General features: G+C 41.5%; 1 protein-coding gene across 8 annotated transcripts in view; it reads right to left on the bottom strand.

Moving 5' to 3' along the window:
- Positions 1-12,769, bottom strand: part of tpk1 (thiamin pyrophosphokinase 1) — a 137,097-nt gene that overhangs the window by 94,562 nt on the left and 29,766 nt on the right. For all 8 annotated transcript variants that reach the window (XM_042345934.1, XM_042345938.1, XM_007907613.2 and 5 more), the window contains 1 exon segment: positions 9,406-9,480. In XM_042345934.1, coding sequence (XP_042201868.1) covers positions 9,406-9,480 — 75 coding nt within the window.

The following is a 12,769-nucleotide window of genomic DNA, read 5'->3' as shown; positions in this document are numbered from 1 at the left end:
GGGCTGGCAGGGCGGGGGACGTGAAGGAGGCCAGGACCCGCCGAATGGAGAGAGCGGACAGGATGGTATGGTGTTAAGAGATCGCAGAAGTAGGTAGGAGATAAGACCACAGAGGGCTTTAAAAGTGAGACGAGGATTTTAAACTCGATCCTCTCAGGGATGGGAGCTTGGTGCGGGAGAGGAGAGGAGATGAGCTGCAGAGCGGGAGGGTGTGAGAATGAGGCAGTGAGTTTGAGAGAGTAAAAGACAAGGTGAGAGTGAGAGAGTGGGAGGTAGGGGCAAGGAGAGAAGACGAGAGGTGAAAGGAGACAAGAGAAAGGAAAGGCTAATGTCGTAGAAAATTATAGAACTTGCATCACAGGAGGGGCCAATTCAGCTCATCAAATCTATGCTGGCTGCGAGCTCCTCCACTGGAACGCTTTACAATAATCCTCATTTCTCCTGCAATTCTTCCTGAGAATCCTAAATGTATGTTCCCTTGTTATCCATTTACCAGCCAGTAGATATAATTTTTCAATATTTATCCTCCCAAATCTTTTCAAAATTTTGATAAAGATCTTTATTATTCTTCAATCTCTATTCCAGCAATAACAGCCCTTTTGTACTTTTCAAAACACTAATCTCTCATCCATAGAACCATCTGCATGCACCTATTCTGTACTATCTCCATAGTATTTTGCTAAATAACAGAGAAATATAATTGTCACATTTGATCGAGTCTGACATCTCATTAGCTCAGAGCTGCTTCTTCCACAATGGGTAAAATGAATTGAAACTTGCTGGTTAGGTGAGGCTTGGTTGTGCTCCCATGAAGGATGCACAAATCATGTCTGTTCTGTTCCACACACTCCCTCATATCTAGGAACTAAATAATTGAACAACACAGTACTGCAATTGCAATTATCAATCAGCATATTCAGTAAAGTATGTGTGTTGCATGCCCGAGGTCTGTGCACAAGCTGAAACCATCAGGTCTGCTGCTTAACATTATCCTTCTAGCTTTAGTAACAATGATAAACAGACGAGGTGACTATTTTAGGAAGTGGACATGTATAGATGTTTTTCTGAAGTTTACTATATATATTGCATTATCATCTACAGATGCAATGCCAATCCAAAGACTGCCATGACACCCAGAGAGGAAGTTTGCACACAGGAAGTGACACTGGCAGCAATCTGATGACCTGGAGGTCCGACATATTTTAGCACAGGAAGCAAGTCAGCTTTCTGCATGTATGCGCTGTGCTGTGCGCTGACCTGCAGTCACTTGATCTCACACAGTTATAAGGTACGATGCAATTTTATGAACTCCCAAGTTCCACCATATAACGGATTGGGGTTTACGGTAGTATTCTTGTAGATTCCAATGAAACAGAAATAACGATTTGGAGCTATATAATTGTCTTTCTGACCTGAACTCCATGAACGTAAGCTGGTGAACAGTATTAGGTTACACTGAAACATAGAGATCTACAGTGCAGAAGGAGGCCATTTGGCACATCGAGTCTGCACCAGCTCACAGAGCAAGAAGATTAATTCAATCCCACCTCCCTGCCTTCAAGCCCTTCGCTGTCTACAACAGCAAAATTACATTTATAGAGCACCTCTCACGTTGGGAGGACGTCCAAAGCGCTGAACAGTCAGGTATCGGAGCCCGAGCATGGGGGAGGGGTGGTGTAGGGGTGAGGGAAGGCAGAGAGGTAGGAGGGAGATCAAAGGCACGGTCGAAGAGAAGGGTCTTCAGACCGGTTTTGAAGGAGGTAAGGGAAAAAGGAAGCGAGGTGAAAGGACTGTGGGATGGAGTTCCAGAGTGTGGGGGCAGAGCGGCTGAAAGCCCGGCCACCGATGGTAGGGCCGGTCGGGTGGGAGACATGGAGCAGGTCGGAGCCCGATGAACGGAGGGAGCAGGCAGATCTACTTCCCTCTTGAAAACTACTACGGACCCCGTTTCCACTACCCTACTCGGCAGAGCGTTCCACATCCCAACAAATCTCTGCATGAAAAATTTCCTTTAAAGTCCTTTCACTATTCTTTTGGCTATGTTATAATTGTGACTACAGCATTTTTGTGGATTATCTCAATACCTCCTTCTTGGAATTCACAATAAACTCTGTCTCTACCACCTTACTTGACAGGGAATTCCACATCCCAACAACTCAAGGAATGAAAAAAATGTACCAAAGCTCTTCTTGTGACTATCTCACAACAACAAGCCAGTGGAAATTTGTTCTTGAAACAAACAGACACTTTCTGCTTCCACTGTCTACCTAGGGAGCCTGTTCCATACGTTTACTATTCACTTAATGAAGGAATGTTTCCGCAGTCTTAATCTTCTCTGCTCCAAAGAAAATGGAGACATCTCAACGACATAAGATGCATTATTAAATGCAAGTATTATTATTATAAAATAGACTCAATTTCTCCAATCTTCCCTCATAACTAAAGCCCCTTTCTGGAATTATTTTTGTAAATCTCCTCTGCACTCCCTGCACAAGACCTTAAGGACAGACACCCAGAAGCAATTACCTGGAGGGTAATTAGCAACTGAAGCAGGTTACCAGGATAAGTGTTCGAGGCTAGGATGTTGGACTCATTTAAGAATCAGCCTGATACTGTGATAGGAGGACAGTAAGGTGGGTATCCTGGAGGGATGAGATCAAATGGGCCAAAGGGGCTTCTTCATCCGAACCGCTTGTGTGACATTCACATTTCCTAACCAATGACTGACATCTTCTGAGATAACTCTGGGGCTGGCATAGAGCAAGAAGCCACCAGGATCAAAATTAAGATGTTTTTAAGCAGTTGCTTGAACATATCCTGAGATTTTGAGCTCAAGGCACACAGACAATGGATAAAAACATAACCTTCCGCACTGTGAACTTCTGCGTTTCTATTCAGCAAAACTGGTGTTTAATACTCTACAGTGACTAACAAATGAAAATTAAAAAGTGGGCAGAACGAATGATATTTAAAATATAAAGAGAATTTCACTGGAGTGAAGATGCCCTAATGTCTACTTGCATGTTTATTGTCACTAGCTAACAAACTAAAAGGGCTATAACAAACTATTCAATGCTCAAAGTATGAATGCCTCTGGCAGGTTTCACTGTCATCCAACTATACAATACAACGTTTATAGTCACGTTTCTTGTTTCATGCCATAAGTCAATATATGCAAATTAAATAAGATGCCAGATTTGTTTTCTCCAGAGCTGGACTGAACTGTCATCAGATATTCTCTCGCACAAAAACAATGCTAATATAGCACAAGACTTATTGCTGCTTCAGTGGAGCCTTTGTCAACTTGAGATAAAAAAATTTAAAAATGGTATGAGGTATTACTGGGGATAAATGGCTTAGAACTGAAACACACACTGCATCGAATAAAGTGGTTGTCAATTATAGTTGAAGTACTGTGACTTCCATTAGCCAGTTGCTTGCTATTCTACCTATCAAATTGGCTTCCCATTATAGCCAATGTAAGCCTACCCTTTCATCTTCATGGGTCTTCAATAACAGGAAACAAAATGTACAGTCGCATATTTGAGGAGTGCATGCAAAACACCGTCTCGAGTTGAGGAGACCTCTTGTGAAATCTGCACTTCTGATGCTAAACAGTAAAATCTGACGCTAAACAGTAAAATCACAATTACATTATTTTACATTAACTAAAATGATTAGAAAATGTTCCTTTGCAAATTGTTGAGAGCGATCAATTGTGAACAGCACTCAAGACAGTGGTGGAAAATCATTCTGAAGACCGGAACGCAACAACATGTAAATGTCATTGCAAATGTCACATTGTTCGGTGTAGCTTTAACAACAATCTTGTCAGAAGTGTAAAGAAGCAGAGGACAATAATAATAATCCTTAAATTTGATGTAGCTCCTCATCACGTCGTTGAGATGTCTCTAAGTGCTTCGCAGAATATAATAAAAATAATCTTTGCATTTGATATAGCGCCTTATCATATCTTCGAGACGTCTCAAAGCGCTTCACAGAATATACTGAAAATGAATGGACTATATTTGACTTTTAAGAGAGAAGTAGATGGGTATTTGGGGAGGACAGGATTGCAGGGCTATGGAGAGAAAGCGGGCCAGTGGGATTGAATTGGATTGCACTCGTGTTCACTACAGAATCTATTATGGCCAACAGCAATTTGTGGCAACCACCTCAGAAGGAGTGAAGTCACATTGGCCATCAACAATTGAAAAATTTAAAAGACAAAGAGATATATGCTTGATAGACAGGGGTATCAAAGGATATGGAGAGATCACGGGAAAGTGGAACGGAGTTGTGAATCAGCCACGATCTTGTAAAGTGGTGGGACAGGCTCGATGAGCTGAATTGGCTACTCCTGTTCCTACATTCTTATGTTCCAGAGTGCTCTAACCACTGAGCTACAGGACTTTGTGGAGCCCTGCAGCTCGGTGGTAAGAGCACTCGCCTTGCAAGCGAGAGACCTGGGTTCAATTCCAGGCAGGGCGAAACTTTGGGCAAGTTTCCTTACTCCACACGCCTAATAATAATCTCTCCAAAACCAAAAACAATAATAAATTGGTCATTTTCAATCCACGACTGTTTGTGGGACACTGCTGTGCGCAATTGGCTGCCACGTTTCGCCCACAAATATACGGCCAATTCACTATACAGTCTATTCTGTGAAGCACTTTGAGACGTCGAGAAGACGTGAAAAGCGCTATGTTAAATGCAAGGATTATTATTATTATATTAGTATATTCTAACAATCCTAGAATTCTCGTAGTTTCTGTCTAACGGGAACCTCCCTATTAAAGGCACAATTTCAATTTATGCCAATAAATGTTTTTCCCCATTGATATTTATCCACAAAATAAACACTCAGGGACCTGTTCAGAGATTTTAAAATTAGACACCAGTAGTGAACAGTGAGGAGCTTAAGACATTGTGAGGTAATAATAATCCTTGCATTTGATATAGCACTTTTCACATCTTCTAGACATCTCAAAGCGCTTCACAGCATATGCTGTAAAGTGAATTGACTGTATATTTGTGGGCGAAATGCGGCAGCCAATAAAATCTCTTACAACGCCATATTCTGTCCCACATTCCTCGTGAGAACGGAAGCCACCAGCCTGCTCCTTCTTGATCAAACCACAAACCTCCAATGCATGTGATACGCATGCAGTGACTACCTGAAGCAGTACTTTAAGAGCCACTGAAATCAGTGAGATACCTGTGTAGTTTCTGATGATTGCTAATGGCAAGACAACTGGCGGACGGCATTCATACTGAATTCCTAAAAGCTGCTCTGAAGGGGAAGATGGAGAACGTTGAGGATTTACAAATTTATGAGTACAACTTCTACATAAATAGCACTCAGAAAACATCCGCCTGGCAGCCTCATCCTCCTGCCTCGTATCCCCTACCACCCCACCCCCATTCCATCTCCTTCACCCATGTCCCGTCAGCTCCTACCACATCCCCTATCCTACATTCCTTTGGTCCCATCTCTCCTTCCTCCCTCTCATCTTCCATTACCATGATGAAACCCACCACCTGCTGCCTCGACCCTCTCCCCACTCAACTACTGATCACCCAGCACCCCCTCCTCTGCCCAGTGCTGGCAGACACCATTAATCAGTTCCTCTCCTCAGGATCAGTCCCAGTCCCCCTCAAAACCGCCGTCATCAACTCACCCCTCCTTAAAAAATTCTACCCTCGATCCCTCCAACCTCGGCCACTACCGTCCTATCTCAAACCTGGCCTCTGGGACGCCGCCCAGCGTGAAGGGCACTATATAAATGCAAGTTGTTGTTGTTATTGTTGTATAGCGCTTTAACCAAGATACTGTCCGTCTATTCAGGTGGAAGTTAAAGATCCCATGGCACTATATGAAACGAAAAGGGAGTTTCTCCCAAGTGTCCTGGTCAACAATCCACCAAATAAAATTGCTCATTCACTTCCTAACTGTTTTTGGAACATTCCTGTGTGCAAATTGGCTGCTGTGTTCACCTACAAATACACAGTTGCTACGCTTTACAGTAAAATTCTGTGAAAGACTGAAATGTCTCGATAACATGCTAAGGCACTGTATCAAATGAAGGATTATTCCTCTTTAATATTAGAACAAATAATTTATTACCACACTGTACATGCAATGTTACCATATCTTCTCAGCACGCAATAAATTCTTACATTGTTTTCTCCTTAATTGACCGCAAACCCAAACCATAGCAGCAGCTGGGAGCTACCCCTGAATAACAGTTAACTTTATAAATAATAATCCCTGCATTTGATGTAGCACTTTTCACATCTTTGAGACGTCTCAATGCATTTCACAGAATATTCTGTGAAGTGAATGGACTGATTATTTTGTGGGCGAAACGTGGCAGCCAATTGCACACAGCAGTGTTCCATAAACAGTCGTGGATTGAGTGACCAATTTATTATTATTATTTTTGTCTTGTTTTTTGCTTGAGGGATTATTATCAGATGTATGGACTAAGGAAACTTGCCCAAGGTTTTGCCCTGCCTGGAATCGAACCCAGGTCTCTCGCTTGCGAAGCGAGTGCTCTAACCACTGAGCTATAGGACTCCATAATAGAGGACACCGCCCAGCGTGAAGGGCACTATATAAATGCAAGTTGCACCTAGCCCTTGTTCCCCTGTTATTTGCTACCATTTATTTTGGTAGCAGACAATTGAGATACATTATGACAAATGTTCTTTCCACTGGTTGGGAAGTCCATAACCAAGGAACACAAATATAAAATTGCGACTTCCAGAGGAATTTAGGAGGAACTAGTTCATGCAAAGGATAGTGAGATTGTGGAACTTCCTGCATGAAGCAGTGGTTGAATCAGATAGTGTACATGCATTCAAGAGGAAGCTAGACCTTCAGATGAGGGGAATAGAAGCATATCAGGAGTAAAGAATCGTTGAAGACTCGTGTGAAGTGTAAACATCGGCATGGACTGGTTAGACCAAGTAGCCTGTTTCCTGCTGTACATTCTTCGTAAATCCATGTAGAAGAGATAGGTGGTGCAGATGTGTAGTGTATAAAAAGAATGCAGCCCAAATAGCCATTCATCCACTTGTTGAGATGGGCATCGAAGGTAGAAAAAGCATCCAGCCACAAATATGTTCATTTACAGAAGTTTCAAAGCATTCTGCCTACTTAGGAGTCCTGTAGCTTAGTGGTTAGAATGCTCGCCTCGCAAGCGAGAGGAACCTGTGTTCGATTCCCCGGGCAAGGCAAAATGTTGGGCAAGTTTCCTTACTCCACACACCTAGCAATAAATAGGAACCTGGTTGCTAGTCGAGTAGCAGATCGCTTTCCGGGAGTAATAATCCCTTCAAAAAAAGTAATAATTTGGTGGGACACTGCTGTGCGCAATTGGCTGCCGTGTTTCGCCCACAAAATATAGTCAATTCACTTTACAGCGTATTCTGTGAAGCGCTTTGAGATGTCTTGAAGACGTAATAATGTACTATATCAAATGCAAGGTTTATTATTTTTATTTTCAATTGTGTCTGTCTGTAACAGCTAGAGTCCCACAACCAGAGTAGAAACCCAGCATTAGTGCTGTTTACGTAATCCTGAAATTCACATTCAGCATCTTAGAGCTTAAAAGAAAAACTGAAATGCAGGAAATCTCAATATGCAAGTAATGCTTGAAATCCATAATAGGTCAATGTGGATTTAAAAGAGAATAATAGGTTAATATTCTGGATGGGCCACTTCATTACAACAACAATTTGCACTTATATACTGCCCTCCACGCAGGGTAGCGCTTAGGGAGTCTTATCAGGAATGTCAATACTATCTTTTCTTCTCAGACACTTCTTGATCTGTGGTGGATTTCCAGTACTTTCCTTTACTAAAAATACAAACTTCAGCTATGTAGAAGAATTTTGAGTGAAAGCCAAAGCCGAACACAACACTTGAGGTGTTTGATATTAAGATCTGCTCACACTTTGGTTGCTTATCTATTTAGCAATTGAAACCAAGTAAAGGGGAATCCTGTTATAACCTGCTTTTGGCATCCAGATTATTTCAACCTGTGGGCTTTGATGTCACCAGTCATTTCAAATAGGACGTACTGCATAAACGGTTTTATGAATCAGCAAATCGAAGATATTCAAACCAATTGGGATTATTAGAATACAATATAAAATTACACTTGTGACGTGCCTTGTAGGAGGCAATGGAGGGAGCGAGATGAAGGGAATGTGGGATGGAGTTCCAAAGGGTGGGGGCAGAGGCTTAAGGCCTGATCATGGGGCAGGCCGGGTGGGGGCCGTGAAGCAGGCCAGAGCCTGTAGAGCAGAGGGAGTTGACAGGTTGATATGAGGTTAGCAGGTTACAGAGGTAGGGAGAGGCAAGGCTGTGGAGGGCTTTGAAGGCGAGGACGAGGATTTTGAACTCTATCCTCTGGGGGATGGGGACCCAGTGGAGCCAAGTGAGGGTGATAGGGTCACGGAGCCTGGTGCCAAAGACGCTAGGGCTGCAGAGTTCTGGATGATCTGCAGCTTGTGGAGGAAGGAATTGGGAAGGCTGATAAGCAGAGAGTTGGAGTGTAACATCATATTGAAGTGTAACATCACAGAGACTCAAGAGGCTGGGATTGTTCTCCTTAGAGCAGAGACGATTAAGGGGAGAAACAAATAAAGGTGTTCAAAATTATGAGGGGTTTTGAGAGAGTAGATAGGGAGAAACTGTTTCCTCTGACAGGAGGGTCAGTAATCAGAGGACACCGTTTTAAGATAATTGGCAAAAGAACCAGAGGGTAGGGGAGGAGAATTTTTTTTACCCAGAGAGTTGTTACGGATTGGAATGCACTGCTTGAAAGGGTGGTGGAAGCAGATTCAATAATATCTTTCAAAAGGGAATTGGATGTGTACTTGAAAGAAAACAAATTGCAGGGCTATGAGGTAAGAGCGGAGGAGTGGGATTAGTTGGATAACTCTTTCAAAGAGCCAGCACACTTACGATGGGCCGAATGACCGCCTTCTGTTTTGCTGTAAGATTCTATATTTCTCAGTGAAAAACAAACTGGGATTTTATAAAGAGCAAATCACTTTGCAAAGACAAAGCAATTTTTTTATTTTTGGAAAATAAATAAGCTAAGAATTTACAACTAATTTTAAATCTGTTTTGAATTAAAATTATTATGCAAATGCAGTTTCAAGACTATTTTATAATATCTTAATTAACATTGGCCAAACTGCAGTTATATGTCCCACATGTACAGTGCTGCTTGATGGTTCTGTGGCTACCAGTGCTTGGAGTCATTATAGCTAGCCTGACATCATTCGACCATAAAAAACAATATAGTACCAGTTAACTAAATACACCCACTGTTATTAGATAGTTACATCAGCTAGTTGGAAAGTGTTCTTCAGCAATCAAATCTGTACCTTTGCTCCACAGACGCTGAAACTGATTATCGTCCATAGGCTGGTTGAGAATCACCAGGCAGTATTTGAGTTTGCCTGAAATGGAAATAAAAACAGAGACTCAGTCAGGGAGCTGGATACAATGCATAAATGCCACTTACAGTTACAGCTTTATGAGGCAAAGATCAAAGCAGACATGCTTGGGTTACATAAGCCATAAGAATTCTAGGCTACAGTCATTTTTTTTAGCCATTTAATTTTGTTTCCCAGCATTCTCCCAGCCCACACACAACATGGTTTATTTTGCAGCAGCACTTAAACTTTGTCAATGACTGATCCTATGGGGGAAAAGTTTAGGAAATCTGGCCTCACGTTGCCCCCAGCCTTGGCATCTGCCAAGTCCGTGTGCTGCTAAATGTGACATTACAGAAAGGGTGGATCCCATTTTAGTAAAGCTTACTAATAAATAATATTTACATTTGAAAACGCGTCTTCTAACAATGGGGTCTAACATTGAAATGTTTGCTATTCATTCCCTAACAGCAAATGCTAGTTTCTAATGAATTACTTTTAAGCATTGTTGTTCAGCAAAGGGCATCTAGGAAAATATGGCAGCTAATCTGTGCTAGCAAAATCCCATGAATATCCCACGAGATGAATGACCAAATTTAATCTATAAGGGAAGATGCCTGCTTGATAGTTATTGAAGACAAATTGAATTGCCTGTTAAATCAAGAAAAACTACTTTCCTCTAAGATCAATGGAGACATTGTAAATGCATTAAATATGCTGTGAAAACCTCTACAAAATAGGAAACTTTGCCCATGAATCGTGAGGATATAGTGGAGACTTGTAAATACAACATTTTTGGAAGTAGAATTGTGAATTGGAAACCTTCTCTTCAGGTTTGAAGAGGAGGTGAGCAAATGATGGATTGTACCAGCATACCAGTCACATTTCAGATTCGCAGGCCATATAAAATCTGCACAAAACATGCAGCTTATGCACTGGATACCTTTAAAAGCAATTCTCTTAGGAGCAAAACATGGTTACTCTCATGCCCATACTATCAGTACTTACTTTCAGCTTTAAAGAAATTTGCTATTAACACAGAGGAACTATAACTATGAGCTATTTATTTGCATAATGCAATGTCCATCAGAAAATGTGGATCATATTTTACATCTGAAAGTTATATGATCAAATGTTACTACATACTCCAGAACAATCCTACATTTTACTTAGCAAGTAAGTAGAATGACCTATGTTTTTAGCTTGTTTAAAACCTCATATCCTCATTGAAAACATTCTTCAGGTAAAATTACTTCAATGTTGTTTTCAACCAACATGACTGCAGCTGTGCACATTCAGCACATTGCTGCAGTGCTTGTATATTTAGCTTAGGCTGGTTGGCTCCAGATATCACATACTTTGCAAGGTTACTCCTGTCTGAAGTTATTCAATCCAAGTACACAATATACAAAATGTGCACTTTCTTCTAAAATATTTACTAAGAGACAGATTGGTACTATAAAACCTGATACACCATGGTAACAAAACTACTTTTGTTTTGAGAAAATTCTTAGGATGTAAATGATTCAGGTGCTGAAGAAACACGCATTTAACTCTTCATTCACTGTTCTTGAATCTCAAGTGAGCAGCTCTATTAGAAAATAAATTACCGTAACAAGCACAGGACCAAAAGACACATTTGCAATCCAGCTGGCTGCCTACAAAGATCAAATAATGCTATACAATACTCTTATCTCTCATGCCCTCAATCAGAGTGTCACACACTGAAGTAAAGAATCAACAACCTTTAAAACTGAGGCAAGATCCCATCTGGGCAATCGGCTTTACTCCCTAAGTTGAGACTGTCTGTCATGTATATACAATACTGCTGTGCTCCTGGACCAGCTCGGGCGCGGATCCTGACTGGCCAGTGTCTTGGGACGTCCTCCTGACCTGAAATGCGCTAAAAAAATGTAATTTGTTGTTGAGACAGGTATCTGCAGCTTGCTAGGTAGCCATGGCCATCTCTTTTGGCCATCATGATGCGCTTTTGTCCATTTTCCCCCACACACCTCCCCGCACCCCAGCCCCAGTTCAGGCTGCCAGTCAGTTGTGTGAAGCACTTTGAGATGTCATCAATACACTTGCCATATAAATATAAAATTGTTGTAAAATGTCTCGGAGCAGGATCCAGATCTTGCGGAAGTACATTGTTGTTATAACACCAGGAACATCGCTGTTGACTTTTCTCTTCAACTGCACCTTCAGTCATCTTCCCACCTCCACCCCCTTACCCTCCACCCCTCTTGACTCCAGTCCCCAGCTTATGTGCAAACCCTTTACTGAGCAGTACCTTGGGCGGTCCTCCCGACATGAGAGGTGCTACGTAAATATAATTTGTTGTTGTTGAATCAGCAGATGGCTAGGTAAAAATTATTTCTTCCAAGATACAATTCACTCAAAAGGATTTGGCTGTTGCTGCCACAAGCCAATGCATTATGGAGAAAAATGGCTGAAACAGTCTGCGCTATAATGAAGAATGGCCACTTGTCTAAGGTACCAGAGAGAGCCTGGCAATTGCGGTAACTACTCAGGAAAGAGTGCTCTCAAGAGGAAGGGAGAAAATTGCCAACAATAATTACTGTTTTGTTTGCTGAACCAATTTGAAACACTGGTGTGCTTCTCATCCCTCTTCCCCTACACCCAACCATCAACTTTCAGCCTTCAGCCACTTTGCCCCACTATCTGGACCTCCCCCTAAATCCCTCTGTTATTGCATGCCTCCACTCACAAAAAGCTTCTAAAAACATAACTTTCTTTGACTGTGCTTTCATTCATTTTCCTCCTACCTCCACAATTTTCCACCCAACTTGGGCTCCCACTCCATCGGCTATATGGGTGCTATATAAGTGCAATTTGCTGTTAGTGAGTCACAATCACAACTGTTCACAAGAGCTCCATTATTGATGTTTGTTAGATGTAGATGGGATAAATGGGCCAAAGGACTCGTTTCACCTGAACCTCTCTTGTGACCTTAAGACACAAATAAAATTGTACTACCATCACAAAGTGAAGCCAGGTTAAAATGCAGGTGACAAGGGCAAGCATTTGGAGGATAATAATAATAATCCTTGCATTTGATATAGCGCCTTATCATGTCTTCGAGACATCTCAAAGCGCTTCACAGAATATATTGTAAAGTGAATTGACTGTATATTTTGTGGACGAAATGCCCACTGTATAAGAAGGGAGTATAATAAAGGGAAATTATATTTCCAGAATAATTTATCATTGAAGCCTATTGAAGTGGATAGTATAAAGTAGTTTAAGAGGCTTTTTCCTATTCCTAAACATTTAAGTATGTTAATAGGAA

Source organism: Callorhinchus milii, unplaced genomic scaffold (assembly GCF_018977255.1).
Source record: "Callorhinchus milii isolate IMCB2004 unplaced genomic scaffold, IMCB_Cmil_1.0 Scaffold2, whole genome shotgun sequence".
NCBI lineage: Eukaryota > Metazoa > Chordata > Chondrichthyes > Chimaeriformes > Callorhinchidae > Callorhinchus > Callorhinchus milii.
Note: the sequence above shows the minus strand (reverse complement) of the source record. Positions and strands in the feature narration are given on the sequence as shown.